Below are 16,837 nucleotides of genomic sequence, written 5' to 3'. Positions count from 1 at the left end.
GCTAACATAGCACTCATAACACACTAACTGCAGGAGGAGTTTTAGTTAAAACTCCACTTTAAATAACGTCTCCTAAAGTTTTGATTCTAAACAAAGAACGGACTGAAGACTGCTGAAACTGAAATATTGATTGTTGACAAGTGTTAAATGATGAAATCTTCACCAGAACTGTTAAAATTGCCATCTAATAGCGTAGTGCGCAGGTATTGTAAGTCCCCCCTCACTCATGATGCTGTTGTGCCGCAGGGTCGGGGTGGACTCAGCCGAGCGCCCATCCAAGAACTGTACGATCCATCCCTGGAAAGCAGCGCCACCAATTTAGATGATTTACAGAGATCCTGGGAAACACTCAAGAATGTGGTGAGTCCCTGCATCAGCTTTCTTTATTGTCATCAATCTATAGAAATGTCCATTTGGGCTTTAAATTTAATTACGTCAAATGCAATATGACGTCTAAATATATGTCCATATTTCTATGAAGGGGCCATATTGCAGATCTGATTGACATTTTCAGTTGTGTGTGTGAAGTCAGACTGGATGCCGTCTCAGGTGCCAGGTGCAAGTAGGTGTTGCTGGTCGGTCCTGTCAATCAGTCAGGTTTGATGTGGCGATCATATGACTCAAACCAGACTTTTCAACATGACAGATTGGCTGATATTTCAGTGGTATAATTAACACCATGAGCACCTGTTGGTTCATCATTGGCTCATCTTTATTCTTTATCGTTGCTGTCAGAGTTTATTTAACAAATGGGACGAGTGGCGCTTAGTCATCAGTCTTTAATATTCTCCGTCATATAACAGACTGGTGAATTGTTGTTCAGGATAGCACTTATAACACCATTTTTATAAATATTCTTAGAAAAGTACCACATTTTAAAAACAACACAAGATTATATGGATTATTCAAACATGAAGCTTATGTCTAAATTGCTTGGATCATTTTTCTCTTGCCACAGATCAGCGAGAAGCAGAAAAGCCTGTATGAGGCCCTGGAGCGGCAGCAGCATTATCAGGAGTCCCTCCAGTCCATTTCCACCAAGATGGAGTCCATCGAGGGGGCGCTCAACGAGGGCCTGGAGCCCAACAAGACCCCCGAGAGCCAGATGGCTGCACACCAGGTGAGAGGGTGTGGAAATCATACTGTTGTATAAGAGGTGCAATCTGCAGGACAGAGCAGAGGCATCTCTGGAGGAATTGACTGAAAATGAGCCTGCTTTGGGAATCAGACAGTGATTGAGAGCTTTAATATTGCACTGGGCCGTGCAACGATTGCGCAGACTGCGCGGCACTGTTCTCCGTTGCTATGCCAACATCACAACCATGGCCAATACCGTTTCTTTTTGGAATACCAGTGTGAGGCTTTGAGATGAGCCCTCTTTTACTGCTGTGTAACTGTCTTCTATTCAGCACCTTCTTCGTCTCCTCTGTTGATGCCAAGTAGCTCTCTTTCAATCGCCCTTTTTGTTTTTTCTCTCTCTCTCTCTCTCTCTCTCTGCCCGACCTCTCACATATTTCCAACCCCGGTCTGTACAGGCTCTGATGGACGAGATCCTAATGCTGCAGGATGAGATCGGTGAGCTGCAGACGTGTTTCTCCGAAGAGCTGGCGGACAGCGACGGCGACGGGGAGGCCGGCGACCAGCTGGCCCTCCAGTCCACCCTCACCGTGCTGGGAGAACGGATGGCCACCATCAGAATGAAAGCCTCTGGGAAACGACAGCTGCTGGAGGTGGGTTGCAGGATTTAGATACCTGCCATTTTAACATGCTGTGAATATAACACGCTCATCCCGTCGACGGCTGCAGGAGAAACTCAGCGAGCAGCTGGAGGAGCAGCGTCAGGAGCAGGCGCTGCAGCGCTACCACAGCGAGGCTGAGGAGCTCGACCACTGGCTGCTCAGCACCCGCGCCACTCTCAGCTCTGCCCTTCAGCCCCAACACGAAGACTTAGACATGGAGGAGCAGCTCATTGACTGTCAGGTAAGGCTGACATTTCTGTCATCTACTTATTGAATCTCCACTTTCTTTGGGCAGTTGCTCAGATTCAGTAGCTTGTGGTTTTGGGGTCATTGGAGCAATCAGGTTAGCTTGATAAAGGAAAACATATCAATGCAGTCTGAATATAATTTCAGTCATGGGAGGGTTAAACTGAGTGCTGACAGAGTCTCGTCTGCAAATATTAACATTGCACCGAACCCACAAGAAGGAATCATGTGAGTCGCCTGACTGAAATTACACAATTATTCATCTCTAAACATCGACCTTGTGACTCTGCGTAATTGGCCTCCCGGCGGTAATCATGTCAGTTTGTGTTGCTCCAGTGAAGAAAATCAGCATTTTGAAGTGTGATTGTAGCAGCTGGGAGACGGTAAGCTGATTAAAGCCCACATATGCCTCCCGTGGTGCTCAGGTCTAAAGGTCCTGCCCGTGCATGGCTTCATCTCCGGGGGGTTAAAGCTGTCTGAAAGCATTGATTATTTCAGTAAATGTGCACTGGAAAGATCAAGACTTATTATAGAATGTGAGCTTTAGGAAATGTAGAGAAAAGAAAGTATAGAAGTGGACAAACTCCAGCAGAGATGAAGCAAACAGACATAAAATATGAAAGGATTTGAATAATTATAACAAAAAAATGACTCTATGTGAAACAATATGGATTTCCATATCTCAAAAGGATAATAGCATTAGTCAAAAAAAAATGAACATGTGACTGCTCGGACTTTGTTCGTATTACTTCCAAATTTTCATTTAAAAACCTGCAGACTGTAAGAAACAGTCTCTCAGTAAGCAGCTTAGAACCCAACTCAGGAACTGCATGTTTTAGGTCACTGCTTCCTAAAAGGCTTTCCCAACTCTGTAGTTCTGAACAATCTTACATCAATCGTCCTTTGCTTGCTTTTTATTCAAAGGAGCGGTTTATTTAAAAGACAGCATTTGTTTCACTTTGGGTCACAGAGAGTAGTTTTAAAATTCAGAAGTCTTCTAAGCATGCTTTTCTACAAGAAATTGGAAATACATCAGAAGCAAGAGAGTTACATCAGGGACACTTTATTGTAAAGACTTTACAATTCTTTCCAAGACAACCTTAATCCCTCTTTCTTTCATGTCTATACAAGTGTAAACCCTCCTCAGTAGATGCAAAGGGAGGGTCCATGCTTGTCTTGTTTCCGTCAGGAGCCAGTGCAGCTGGAGGCTGAGGGGGAGATGAGGAAAGGTCATAGGTCGACCCACTTCAGCCGTGTCGTCTGTGACTGTTGCCTTTACAGAACATGCTGTTTGAGATCGAGCAGAAGGTGTCGTACCTGTCAGAGCTGTCGGTCCACAGCGAGAGCTTGTTGCTGGAGGGCCGGGCCGAGACCAAAGGAGAGGCGGAGCAGCTCACCCTCAAACTGCACTCCCTCAAAGACAGCCTGCTGGAGCTGCAGCAGATGCTGCAGGACAAACAGATCGATATTCAGGTGAGATCAGCGGCCATGCGTGCTCATTTTTCGCTATCATGAAGTCATTCTCTCCACACCCATACGCACACACTTTTCAGTTTTCCAGCTGTTCTTCCTCCCTGCTTCTGTGTCATCTCTTCTTGTGCTGCCCTGCATTATGTTGAATCGGGTTACGGAATCAATGGCAGTATTGTATTGTGCAAAAAAGTACTGAAGGCCATTTCATGCTCCGTCATAAAAGTCCTCTGTTTTCCACCATGGGACAACAACAGCCTGTGTGTCTCACAATGGGACTCAGACAGTTGACAAAAAGGACGCTAAGTCATCACAAGCAAATGCTAAATTCAATACATCAGGTGTGCTTCTGACGACAAAACATGGCCTCTTTGCCCTGCTCATGTGTACACTCTCCTTATACTGAATTAATTGTATAAAGCAATCTATGTTTAATAGATAATTTAATTTTGAATTCACACTCAACTTATAATGAGTATTGGCTGAAAAAGTAAAATACTGAAATAAGTCAGTAACACTGTCATAAAGTCTTCTCTCAGACTGAAACGTCTCTCTTTCTCAGGGTTCATTGCAGGAACAGGAGGACAGTGAGCCGGACTCATCTCTGTCTCAGAGTCCAAATGTCCAGGACTGGCTGTCTCAGGCTCGTTCAACACGCACACAGCAGCATCACGACAGTCTGCTTCGACAGAGGGTACGACAAGGCCATATGTTCTGATGTTTATTCACTGAACAAAGCCTGTGTACCCGTATTTATGTATTTTGGCCACTTGGATTTTCTCAGCTACTTTAATTTTGTAATAATCTTTCTGCGTTACATTCACTGCATATAAAAATTCCTCATTCATAACAGATGAATATTATTCATTGCCTTTATTTTCTAGGAGCTGCAGGAGCAAGTAGCTGAGCAGAGGAGACTCCTGCAGTCTGTAGCCACTGTGGGTGAGGAGTTACTCAGCCAGCAGACGACGCCCAATGGGGACAGGTACACTGAGCATGAAAGCTTTGATTTCTAGTCATGTGAACGCAAACACACAGTCACACACACTCAATTTATCTTTCCATTGACTCTGCTGACGATGGATAATATTCACCAAGCTATTTATTTAGATGTATGTCATGTTTATCATGAAACCTTTTGCTGTTTTGGTGTTTTTTGACTGGATATATGAATATTTTTTTTTTTGATTCACTATAGCACTTGCAGTGCTTTACTTCTCAGGGAACTGAACCTTTGCCTCTTTTCCACAGTGAGGTGTCCGTCCCTGTCGGAGTGCTGCTTGAGACTGACACCTTGTCTCCCCTGGAACAGCTAAGACAGAGATGGGAAAACCTAAATAAAGATCAGAGCACTAAACTGCAGCTCTCGCTCAACTCTCTGGAACAAGACCAGCTCAGTCCGGTACACAAGCGAGACACTGACTTTATCAGCGTGTGTTTTTTTTTTTAATCCATAAATGTTTGTTTGCGATATTAAGATATTTAGTCTGGGATAAAACTTGTTTTTTCTTTTTGATCCATGTAATTGTTCACGTTCTTTGCTATGTTATTACCAGTCTGACCTCCATGTCTTTCTCATACGTTGCTCTCTGTGTGCAGATCCTCCATCGCTCTCGTCTGTCCAGCCCCACTGTGGTGCTCAGAGGAGAGGTGTCCAGCCAAGGCTCTCGCTCTCCCAGAGCTTTATTCGAGGCCTGCAGTCAGACTCTTCAAGGAATCGCCCAGGAGGTACACTACAGTGTATTTGTTGTTCTTATTTTATAAGATATGCTTTTGTAACAATTTACCAAGAACCGAAACACTTGTCTGACTATGTGATATTGTTCACCTCTTTGCAGTCAGGGGTGGCGAGAGTTCGCTGGCGTTATCCTCAGGAGGGCCTGCAGTCCTGCAGGACCTGTATGCAGCCGTGTCCGCAGCCTCCTCCTGGCTAGATGCTGCTGAGAATATACTGCTATCTGGTCCTGTGCTGCTGTCTGAGGACACAGAGGCACAACTGACTAATATAGAGGTAGGACAAAACAACAAACAGACAGCCTTTTATTTAGATTTTATCCTCGCATATAAAGCAGGAATTGTGCATTAGTTACACTGTGATAAACCCACTGACTTCTGCTCCGTTCAGGGTTTGAATAAACAGCTGAAGGAGATAACCTGGGAGGTGAACCAGTGCCGAGCCCTGCTGGGTGCAGGGACAGGCCGTCTGTGTGGAGGAGAGGACCGTGCTCTGATGGAGGACACGCTGGAGGGGCTCCAGGAGAGGATGGGCCTGCTGGACTCGGCCCTGGAGCAGCACTGCGACAGCATGAAGGACAGGCTGCAGGAGCACTCCACTTTCCAGGTCTTAAAGCTGAGCTGCTGCAGCGCAATCCTGATTTTATACACGCTCCGACTGCGGTGAATGTCATGACTGATGAAAACATTACCTTTAATTTTGACAGAATGAAGTGAGAATGCTGTTCACAGCCCTGACTGAAAGCAAACACCTGCTGCTCCAGAAGATGGCTGGGACTGCAGATAGGCCTGCATCCAAACAGATAGAGGTATAACACTCATCAGCAGCTCACACACAGGAGATAAGTTTTCCTATGCATATCCAGTTCACTTGAATATGTTGTCGCTTGTAGGCGCTGTCGGAGGTGGAGGAAAGTCTGAGAGAGTTCGAACAAAGAGTCACTGAGCTGAGGAGCAGAGCCGAGGCACTTCAGTCAGATCCAACCTCCAGCCAGGAACTACTCAAACTACAAGTAATGCTTCATCTTTTTCCCTACTGCCCCGACGAGCTTTAACACTGTGACAGCACAGTACTATGATCGGTCAAGACTCACAGGTCGGTGCGTTTGTTTAGGATGCATACGAGGAGCTGGTTCTCATGGTGGGCTCCAGGCGGAGCAGCCTGAATCACGGCTTGTCTCTGAAGGCTCAGTATGAAGCTGCTCTTCACGATCTCAACGACCTGGTGGACACAGCTCAGGACAAGATGGCTGCTGATCAAAAGATGACAGTGGCCTCAGTTATAGAGGTCCAGATGTTGCTGGACAAGCACAAAGTAAGAACTGAGTCAAAAGAAAATTGCTTCTTTTTTTAAATCTGTGTGACATGTCTGCTCTCTAACTCTGCCTGTAAAACCTTTTCTCCTTCAATACAGGAGTTTTTCCAGGGCCTGGAATGCCATATGATCCTCACCCAAACGTTTTATAGCAAAGTGTGTGGTTTAGTGGCGCCGAGGGAATGCCAGGCCCTGGAGGAAACCATGGCTTTGGCCCAGAGTGTGCTCAAACAGGCCCACAGGAGGGGGATGGAGCTGGAGGGGATTCTGGAGGTGAGACTGATGATGCATTGCAGCTCGAAGCAGCTGTGCAATTTCCTTCACTTCAATAACGGTGATGACTAAGCATTAACTCCCAGGCATAATGGAAAAACAAACCTGTTTCTCTTTCCTGTTTTGACAGTCGTGGAGCAGACTGGTGGAGGACTATCAGGCTCTGTGTCGACAACTGGAGGCTGTCGAGTGCAGCATCCCCACTGTGGGTCTGGTGGAGGAGACAGAGGAGAGGCTTATTGAAAGGATCAGTCTCTACCAGGTGCGCTTCTTTATACAGACACCACAAATATACGTGTCAGAATACCATCTTGCTGTTTTTCAAAGCTGCTCTCATGCTTTATATTTTCACATTGATTCAGTTTGACTTCCTTCTTATTTGTTGTAGCGTCTGAAGGCCAGTCTGACAGAACACCAGCCCCAGCTGTACCAGGTTCTGGAGGAAGGAAAAAAGCTTCTTCTGTCTGTCGGTTGCTCGGACTTAGAGAACCAGCTGACTCAGCTGGGAGAACACTGGCTGTCCTCCACCACCAAGGTCAACAAGGAGCTGCACCGCCTCGACTCCACACTGAAGCACTGGAGCCGGTCAGGGTCTCACAGAGCTCTCTGAGTCTGTTGCACTTTCTATTGGTTATTGTGCCGCTCATTTTTGATTCTACATGTTTGTAAAATCGCAGGTACCAGAGCGAGTCGGCAGAGTTGAGCCACTGGCTGCAGTCGGCTCTGGACAGGCTGGAGTTCTGGACGACCCAGTCGGTGACGGTTCCTCAGGAGCTGGAGACCGTCAGGGATCACCTCTGTGCCTTCCTGGTATGTTAAGATAATCGTTTACCATGCAGCCTCTGTTGTGTTTCTACCATGCGTAGTGTTTCTCTCTTCCCTTGTTTGCTGTTTGAAAAGAAATTCAAATGCAAGATGTGCTATCAGTTACATAACAATATTTAAAATTCACCCTCTTCTTGTTGTTTTTCCTCACAGGAGTTTTCCAAAGAGGTAGACGCTAAGTCGTCTTTGCGATCATCTGTGCTGAGCACTGGCAACCAGCTTCTGAGGCTGAAAAGGGTGGACACGGCTGGTCTGAGGACGGCGCTGGGCCAAATCGACACCCAGTGGGCCGAGCTGCTGACTCGTATCCCCGTAGTGCAAGAGAAGCTCCACCAGGTCTGACCACAGCAGCCGTAACACACTTTTAGTTTTTTTTGTGTTTACTTCAGGACATATTTTACATAGAAGTCAATATTCATCATGATTACAGTTTCCAGTTTTAATGAACACTGAGCATGTTGTAACCTCCCTCTTCTTCTCCCTCAGCTTCAGATGGAGAAACTGGCCTCGCGACATGCCATCACAGAGCTGATGAGCTGGATCTCTCTCATGGAGAACATCATAGAAGAAGATCAGGACAAAATACTGGGGGCTGTGGGCTCAGAGGTGGTCCAGAACGTCCTGCAGAAGTACAAGGTACAATGACGTTTTTTTATTAAAGGGGCGTTTTTCCCCTCTCGCTCTCACGGTGACCACGGCCTCATTGGGTCCCATCTTTACCTCGCAGGGTTTCCGTATCGATCTGACCTGTAAGCAGTTGACTGTGGACTTCGTGAACCAGTCGGTGCTGCAGATCAGCAGTCAGGATGTGGAGGGAAAGCGCAGCGACAAGACAGATTTTGCAGAGAAGCTGGGAGCTATGAACAGAAGATGGCAAATATTACAGGGACTCATTGCTGAAAAGGTAATGTTCAGTGTGTAAATGTATTTATTTATATATTTAGTTTTTGTCATTTTTGAGATAATAAATATTTGTTGATTGTCTTTTGTTTTCTAGATTCAGATTTTGGAAGGTCTTGTGGAAGGTTGGCTGGAGCATGAAAATGGCGTCCAGGCCCTAAAAGCCTGGCTAACGTTGCAGGAGGAGAAATTGAAGAAGAGGCACAGAATAGAGGATGTAGCATCAGTACAGAACGCACTTAAAGACTGTCAGGTAAACGAAATGCACGCCACAGACAGGCCGTGAATACATCAGGTCTTCTCTGCTACAACCGCTCTGTGTTCACAGGAGTTGGAAGAGTTGGTGAAGGAAAAAGAGAAGGATCTAGAGAAAGCAGAAGAAAGAGGGAACGCTCTTATTCAGGATAAGAAGGGAGCAGCTTGCACGGTTGTTAAAGAAACACTCAAAGGGCTGAACCAGTCCTGGGCACATCTGGACCACATGGTGAGTTTATCATATCTTATTTTAATAAATCCAGGAATTTTCTTGAATTTTAGAAAATTTACAAGTTTTCTTTTTTTTTTTTTTTTTCTCACCTCTTTTTCTATCAGATAAGTCAGATGAAGGTGAGCCTGCGCTCGGTGCTGGAGCAGTGGACGTTGTACCGACGAGCCTCAGAGGAGATAAATGGTTACCTGATGGAGGGGAGGTACTCTGTGTCCAGGCTGCGCCTCCTCAATGGATCTCTGGAGGCAGTGCAGCAGCAGGTGGAGAGTCTGGAGGTGAGCAGTGACGATGGAGCGGAATGAAACTATTTATTATCATTTCTGAAATAAGAAGCAATTATCTTGCAGCTCCAGCTGGTGGTTCACAATTCGGACAAACAAAATATATAGAGATAAATGAATCGTGTGCAGTCGGTGTCACATTTTGTGTTTTTCTTGTGGTTCAGAATCTGCAGGAGGAGATGGACAAACAGGAGAGCAGCCTGAGGAAGTTTGGCTCCATAACTCACCAGCTGCTAAACGAATGCCACCCTTCTGTGGCTGAAGCGCTGAACAGAGCGCTCCGAGACGTCAACATCAGGTACTGATGGGGGAAAAAACGGCACAAACACAGCATGGATTCACTTTGAAGACTTTATCGTGAGACCTCGCTGCCTCTCTGTGCTCAGGTGGAGTCATCTGCTGGAGCAGATCTCGGAGCAGCTGAGGAGCAGTAAGGCGCTGCTGGGACTGTGGCAGCGGTATCGATCGTTACACGGCCGATGTGTGGCGGCGGTTCAGAAGCAGGAGGGCTGTGCTGATCGCCTGCTGAGAGACGCCACCGACAGGGAAATCACAGAAGAGGAGAGCATCACCTGGATAAAGGACTGCAACGTGAGTACAGATGGACTGATACGGTATCTTTTGTGGTTTATATCTTCTAGTGGCCCGTCTAAGTCCTTACAAGATATCAGGAGGATTTGTTCTTGTATGCGCTCAGTCCCCTTCCTCAGGATTTGGGAGCGAGCTCCTAAACTGCCTGTCAGCTCACTGGGACGGTTCACAAAGCCTCAGAATACCAAATTGCACCCTGTCCTTTTGTCTCCTTGAATGTGGCTTCGCAGCACAATCAGACAAAAGCCTTTTGAGAGGGAGGCTGCGCAGGGAATGACAGCCCCCCTGATTTACACTACGGGGGGCACCGCTGTCACACTGGGCTTGTAGGAACATACTGGGCCATGTCTAGAGACACGCAGTCAAAATAACAGTCTGCCTGCAGTATTAGTGCTGAGGATCACTGATGCAAGCTGTTGCCAGACAAAGCTTTGTTTGGAGATAGTCCAGATTTTCCTCTCATTTTCTTCATGACCAGACCCACAGAACACCAGCCTATCTAACGTCATGTTATGTTTATGTTTTGTTTGTTGTTTTATGAGACTTCTTTGAATCTTTTGTTAAATTAGAAGGAGCATTATCAATTTTTTCATTTTCTCTCTCTATTATTTTTCTTTATTATATTTCATTGTTGTTTATTTTGATGTTTGTGACAAGGAAACCAAGCTACATACAGCAGTATCACATTTCCCATCCATTTAAAACAAACATTTGAAGTCGCCAGCTTGAAAATGGTTGTGTATTCTCTTACCACTATTTAAATCAAACTTCTTGGAAAAACGAACCACACTTAAAGATTAAAAAACAAACATCTTAATATTACAAATTTTATGTGACATGCACTCGTAGTCCGGGTCTCCGGATAACTTGTTTCCTTCTGGAAACGCTCCAGCAGGAGTGCCTCGGTAACCAAGATGCAGTGCAGGAGTCCCTCCAGCAGCTGCAGGCTTTAGGAGAACAGCTGCGGAGCCAAGTCGACGCCTCCTGCTCAGCGTCTCTTCAGTCGGACCACCTGTCACTCACACATCGCCTGGCAACGCATGAACACGCCCTGCAAAGGCAGCAGGAGATACTGCAGGTGGGCATGTGGGAAAAGACGATTCATACTGTACAGACGCCTCAGAATCTGAGGAAAAAGATGAATATTCGTGGAATAATATCTCTGTTTGTCTGGCTGTTTGTAGTCTGGATCTCAGGCCTGTGAGGGTTTCAGAGAGCAGCTGGACACGCTGGTCTGTCAGGCACAGGAGGCGGAGGAGGTGCTGAAGGAGCCGGACCCAGCCGGCTCAGCAGCGCTTGATGTGATCCAGACGCGCATCGAAAAACTCAAGGTGCATAAAATGCAACAGCTTCAGTGCTGTATTCTCTCTCTGAACATCTGATTGTCAAACCGGCATGTAATTTTGAGTGTGTTTGCAAGAGGAGTCTCAGCATGCTTAGGGTTTCTTTTAGATTACAGAGTTTTTTTGTTCTGTGTTAATTGAACGACCAAACCTGTTCCTCGGATCGGCCACCAATAAGCAGTGATAATATTTTTCCAGGTTCATCTGTTGAAGCTGAGCAGCCTGTCTCCGGACCTGGAGCGGGTGAACGAGCTGATGTACAGACTCCCAGTCAGCGACAGAGACGTGAAACGGCTGCAAAGTCTCAACAGATCCTGGGCTGCTCACTGTGCACACCTTACTGAGAGGTTCAGGTAAATCCTCGTAATTCATTTAACATCTGAGCAAATTGTTCTTGAAATATATAATCTATTTATTTAATGTTTTCAAATGTTTCTGAGTAGCTTTTTTTTTTTTTACAACCTTGGACGACACATATTTTCATAAATGAAATGTACTGAGTTCAAATATTGGTACCATGTAAAGCTTTTAGCGTGCAGTAGTATAAGTATTTTTTTCCATCTTGAAGTGATGGTTGGTCATGTTTTCTCTCTGTTTTCAGTAAGCTACAGTCGGTGTTGCTCCAACAGCAGAGTTTCCTGCAGAAGTGTGAGGCCTGGATGGATTTTCTCTCTCAGACTGAGAAGAAATTAGCTGCTGAGATCTCAGGCAACTACCAGAGTCTGTTGGAGCAGCAAAGAGACCACGAGGTGAGAGAGTCTGTGTGTGTCTGAGAGAAGTATTACTTGTGCATATGTGTGTACACACGATATTATACATGCAATGCAGTGATTATTGTCTTTCTCTGGCATAGAGTTTAATGATGTTTGTGTTACAGTTGTTCCAAGCGGAGATGTTCAGCAGACAGCAAATCCTGTACTCCATCATCAGTGACGGGCATCGTATGTTGGACCAGGGGCAAGTGGATGACAGGTGAACACAGTTCTTCAGTGTCATGTTACCCACTTTAGGAAACCGCCGTATCCAGGTGTGAGCTGCTAACGTGTTATTCTCGCCTGCAGTGATGACTTCAGTGTGAAGCTGGCCTTGCTGAGCAATCAGTGGCAGGGCGTGGTGCGGCGGGCTCAGCAGCGGAGAGGCATTATCGACAGCCTGGTGCACCAGTGGCAGAACTACCGGCAGATGACCGAGAAGCTGCTGCGGTGGCTCCAAGAAGTGACCCGCGATCCGGATGTGCATCAGCCCGGGGAGGCAGTGGCGCTGCAGCAGGTCAGGAACCTGCTGGATCAGATACAGGTAAGCTGCGTCTAAACTGACACTGTTTAAAAAGCCTCATTAAGTTAAAAAAAAGAGAACAGTTTCATCGTCCTCCTCTTGTGTCCAACCTTAGTGTCCCTTAGTTAACCTGTATCCCCCCTGCCCTCTGCCTCTGCTCCTCCAGCTGAGGGATCGAGTCTTTCAGAGGCAGCAGGGAAGCTACATCCTGACCGTGGAGGCCGGCAGGAGCCTGCTGCTGTCGGCGGACGCCCGTGCCGAGTCCACACTGCAGACGGAGCTGATGGATATTCAGGAGAGGTGGAGACACGCTCACCACCGCCTGGACCAGCAGAGGAAAGAGCTGCACAGCCTGCTGAAGGTCTGTGTGAGGTTTTGTGTGTTATTGATGCAAGCTCAGCTATGTGTGCAGTATGAAGGTCCTGCAAAGGGAGCTGAAGGCCGCTGGACCATCTGAGCCAGTCCCGAGGGAGCTCTGCTGTGCATGTAGGACAGTGAAGCCAGGTTATCACATCAATTATGCAACATTGCACCTTCAGTCCGAGAAGAGTAAAACACCAAGACGGAGCACTCTGCTGTTTGCTTATAAATAGCCGAGCGTTCCGGCTCACGCAGTGTGCAGCGACTGCAGACCCTGCAGGCAACTGGAATGATTTAAGCCCTGCGATGGGAATTGGACAGCCTATGACACTGCATGACGCATTTTAAAAGATGCATCCGGGGTTTTGGCTTTTTTTTTTCTCAGGTCTTAGTCATAAACTCATTCGCCAGCATTTTAATTGCTGTCTGTGTTTTCTACGGAGTACACTTAAACAGCCGCAGTTGGTGCTTTGTTTTCCATCACGTCTGCCCAGGTATGACGCTCAGTAGCATTTCCGATCGATATGACTGATTTATCCTGAGATGAACTTTTATTCAGACTCTAAGAATAGCCTTAATCCAGAGCAGAGCCTGCCCCGTTTGTTATAGAGCTCCTGATTCTTTTCTCTGGCTGTTGGATTTGTGCTGTATCATTCAATCTTGCAGCGCTGCTTGAGAGGTTCAGAGCTCAGCGGGCCGTGAGTGGCGTAACTGATGTGGTCTTACCTCAGCCTTGAGTTAGTGCACATGCTGGTATATAGACTACGTAGGTGAGCTAGTTTATGACTCTGCATACTGCAATTCACTGAGGCTGCAGCTGCAGGGAGTAATTTATAGCCTATATGTGCAGCAGAAGCTATGCTGTGTGGGCGCACACACACACGTGCGTGTGTGTGTACTCTCTACTCTAAATGTTATTGTGTGTTTGTGTAGAACTGGGAACGGTGTGAGAAGGGCATCGACGTGTCGCTGGAGAAGCTCCGGGCCTTCAAGAAGAAGCTGTCGGTGCCGCTGCCGGACCACCATGAGGAGCTGCACTCGGAGCAAATAAGATGCAAGGTGAGGACAACACACACACACACACACACACATGCAAGCAGACTGAATTTTCTTCCTTTTTGTCTCGTATGTTCGTACTTTGTATTAATGAATAAATTCCTTCTGAATGACTTGTAAATGAGCTGACATTCACACACGAACACAAAGAGACTCATATGCTTTTTTAGTGCTTTTAATTCAACCTTTTTTTTTTTTCCTTCTTGTTGTCTTCTTTCATTTTTATTAAAATATCCTATTTTTCCATTGTGATAATGTGCATCACATTTTTATTATTATTTTCCTTTTATGAATATAATCCGATTTGTGTCTAAAAATTCATATGATGACCATTTTAATCTTGCGTTAGCCCTTGGACTCTACATGCAGTCATATTTCATGCTTGACACGTCCTCGCTCCTCAGGGAGGAGGAGGAGGGCCGAGCGAGTCTCTGCACATAGTCAGCATCAGCTGAACAGGGAGGGGGTGGGGAGAGAAACAGAGAGAGGCTGCGTGCGCATGAGAGAGAGCGCGAGAGAGAGAGAAAGAGAGCGAGAGCATCCTTTTTGCTGTGGGGGGTGTATGCGTGTGTGTGTGTGCATGTGCGAGCTTCCTTTCTGTGTGTGTGTGTGTGTGTTGCGTAATGAAGACAGTGTCCGGGTCCACAAATGATTACTCCAAAGCAAAAACCGTCAGAGTGACGAGCAAGGAGGAGATGCAAGGTTAGCCGTGTCTGTTGCCTTATTCCGCCTTTAACCTTGAATGTAGTTGGTTGTTTTCATTGAAGGTGACGTGTTTCAGGTATTTCGATGCTGTTTCAGAAAAGCAGTGTTAAATTCTTGTGTGTAAAAGTGTTATTTCGCAGTGTCTTGCTGTCAGTTTGCAGATTTGCATTTTTTTCTCACTGTTTCCGTGAATGCTGCTGCTGCTGCTGCTGCTGCTGCTCACCTCCGGTGAACCTGCTCTGTGGTTTTCTTTTCTTCCTCTCTCTGTCTGTGATGAGATGTTTTTGCTGCCATTGCATTTCAGAGTGTAGGTTGTCTGACTGGTTTCCTGTTTGATCTCTCGTGGTGCCTCGGCGCAGGAGCTGGAGAGCAGCGTGGACGGCTGGACCGATGACCTGACTTCCTTATTCCAGCTGAGGGACTCCTTGGAAGGCGTGGTCAGTACAGATGATATCACGGTCCTGCAGGAGCGCCTCCAGCTGCTCCAGCGCCAGTGGGAGGAGGTCTGCCACCAGGTACCCACGCACAATGCTTTCAAAATATACGGGACACAATTTGAGATAAGGCACAGTTTTTATCTTGACATTCTCTTGGAGTCAATGTGTCTCCTTCTGTCTGAGATTCATCTCAGGCACCCAGGCGAGATAAGAAGGGAAAAACCTTGTCTTTATTTAGATACATGTAAGCTTTTATCCTCAGCATACCACTATATTTGAACTATTTATACATTATACTAAATATTGATTAAGTTCAAGCCTCTACCTTGTAAATAGTTGTAACATTTCAGGGATCACAGGACCAGCCGTGTTACTGTAAACTTATTGTTACTGTGATGGAGTGTTTTGCTAAGACTGCAAGAAAGAATTTGGATAATTAATTGGACTTTAGCACCTTTGAGCGAGTCAGTCTGTGTAGTTCTTTATGGAGCTGCCAGACTGCTTCGCATTTTGTCCTGAATTTAGCTCCCCATGTATATCCTCTCTCTAACTTTCTTTGTTCTCGTCTCCTGTTTGTTTACTCCGCGTTGCTGCCGCTTTCCGCTCACAGTTCCCCTCTGCTTTTGTCCCCCCAGCTTTCCCTGCGCCGGCAGCAGGTGAGCGAGAAGCTGAACGAGTGGGCCGTTTTCAATGAGAAGAACAAGGAGCTATGCGAGTGGCTCACGCAGATGGAGAGCAAGGTCTCTCAGAATGGAGACATCAGCATCGAAGAGATGATTGAAAAGCTCCGGAAGGTAACTTCAGCTCTCACACGTAACTAAAATATCTGAGAAATTCAAGTGGACAGTTGACTAAATGAACTCCTGAACTACAACCCTGTTAACATTCATATTAACGCGCCGTTCGCCGCACATGACATTGACGCCGCCTTGTGTTACCCTGCTCGGCGTTTGCTCCCCAGGACTACCAGGAGGAGATCAGCGTGGCGCAGGAAAACAAGCAGCAGCTGCAGGTCATGGGCGAGCGGCTGGCGAGGGCCAGTCAGGACAGCAAGGCAGCCGAGATCCAGCACAAACTCAGCAAAGTCAGCGAGCGCTGGCAGCACCTGCTGGACCTCATCGCAGCCCGGTGGGTGTTGCCATACGTCCCGTCTCGGTGTGAACAGCAACCTTGCTTCAGAGTTTGTGTCTCATGCGTGAGAAGGAAAGTTTCAGTCAGATTGCAGTTGCCAGCAGCCGTGCTGCGGTGGTTTCCTGTGTTTTCAGAATTGAGCACACTCTGGTAAACTGCAACTAGCATTTGAATTTAACGCTTTGAATTTTTGCTGTGGCACTTTTTAGACCGACTCATTACCAGAAGGTAATTGTTTTCCCTCAATGCTACTGAGTCATTTCCTGACTTCCTTTGCTTCAGTGGGTCGTTCAGTCAGTGGAGCTGCAGAGAGATCACATTTCTCATTCCTCAACTGTCCTCCTTTTTTGTCCCTGCACCTTGTTTGCATTGCAACTGCTTTTTCCGACCAGCCTGGCAGCTTCAGAATCAATTCAAGAAGCACGTTTAACCAGCTCAGGACTGACGCCACACAGAATGACCTCTAAACCCAGACTGGAATCTAATTTTGTTTTAAGTTGTTTTTTGCTGTGAGGCTAGAGTGCTAAGCCAGAACTTTACCCTGCAGTGAACCAACTTACACTGACACTTAAAATAACTGATAATATATCAATTATAAACCCTTCTGGCTTTGTTTTGAATTGAAAAAGACCCGATCCACACTTTGACTCCAACCACCGCAGCTGCTTC

The 16,837-nt window shown here is 46.5% G+C and overlaps 1 protein-coding gene across 6 annotated transcripts in view; it reads left to right on the top strand.

Annotated features, from left to right (window-relative positions):
* Positions 1-16,837, top strand: part of syne1a (spectrin repeat containing, nuclear envelope 1a) — a 109,691-nt gene that overhangs the window by 80,715 nt on the left and 12,139 nt on the right. For 5 of the 6 annotated variants that reach the window (XM_030109704.1, XM_030109701.1, XM_030109700.1 and 2 more), the window contains 37 exons: positions 247-360; positions 959-1,120; positions 1,536-1,730; positions 1,807-1,980; positions 3,267-3,458; positions 4,018-4,149; positions 4,340-4,440; positions 4,707-4,857; positions 5,055-5,186; positions 5,296-5,466; positions 5,581-5,796; positions 5,897-5,998; positions 6,083-6,202; positions 6,304-6,504; positions 6,604-6,777; positions 6,908-7,039; positions 7,166-7,362; positions 7,455-7,587; positions 7,756-7,938; positions 8,089-8,238; positions 8,330-8,506; positions 8,600-8,755; positions 8,831-8,986; positions 9,094-9,264; positions 9,435-9,568; positions 9,657-9,861; positions 10,757-10,939; positions 11,046-11,192; positions 11,403-11,557; positions 11,806-11,953; positions 12,082-12,176; positions 12,266-12,500; positions 12,646-12,840; positions 13,773-13,898; positions 14,960-15,115; positions 15,673-15,831; positions 15,999-16,165. In XM_030109704.1, the coding sequence (XP_029965564.1) occupies positions 247-360; positions 959-1,120; positions 1,536-1,730; positions 1,807-1,980; positions 3,267-3,458; positions 4,018-4,149; positions 4,340-4,440; positions 4,707-4,857; positions 5,055-5,186; positions 5,296-5,466; positions 5,581-5,796; positions 5,897-5,998; positions 6,083-6,202; positions 6,304-6,504; positions 6,604-6,777; positions 6,908-7,039; positions 7,166-7,362; positions 7,455-7,587; positions 7,756-7,938; positions 8,089-8,238; positions 8,330-8,506; positions 8,600-8,755; positions 8,831-8,986; positions 9,094-9,264; positions 9,435-9,568; positions 9,657-9,861; positions 10,757-10,939; positions 11,046-11,192; positions 11,403-11,557; positions 11,806-11,953; positions 12,082-12,176; positions 12,266-12,500; positions 12,646-12,840; positions 13,773-13,898; positions 14,960-15,115; positions 15,673-15,831; positions 15,999-16,165 (5,897 nt within the window). Of the gene's footprint in view, positions 1-246; positions 361-958; positions 1,121-1,535; positions 1,731-1,806; positions 1,981-3,266; positions 3,459-4,017; positions 4,150-4,339; positions 4,441-4,706; positions 4,858-5,054; positions 5,187-5,295; positions 5,467-5,580; positions 5,797-5,896; positions 5,999-6,082; positions 6,203-6,303; positions 6,505-6,603; positions 6,778-6,907; positions 7,040-7,165; positions 7,363-7,454; positions 7,588-7,755; positions 7,939-8,088; positions 8,239-8,329; positions 8,507-8,599; positions 8,756-8,830; positions 8,987-9,093; positions 9,265-9,434; positions 9,569-9,656; positions 9,862-10,756; positions 10,940-11,045; positions 11,193-11,402; positions 11,558-11,805; positions 11,954-12,081; positions 12,177-12,265; positions 12,501-12,645; positions 12,841-13,772; positions 13,899-14,454; positions 14,598-14,959; positions 15,116-15,672; positions 15,832-15,998; positions 16,166-16,837 lie in introns of those variants that run through there. The other variant, XM_030109703.1, reaches the window with a different exon arrangement.

This window comes from Salarias fasciatus, chromosome 15, assembly GCF_902148845.1.
Source record: "Salarias fasciatus chromosome 15, fSalaFa1.1, whole genome shotgun sequence".
NCBI lineage: Eukaryota > Metazoa > Chordata > Actinopteri > Blenniiformes > Blenniidae > Salarias > Salarias fasciatus.
This window is presented reverse-complemented; position numbering and strand designations above follow the sequence as displayed.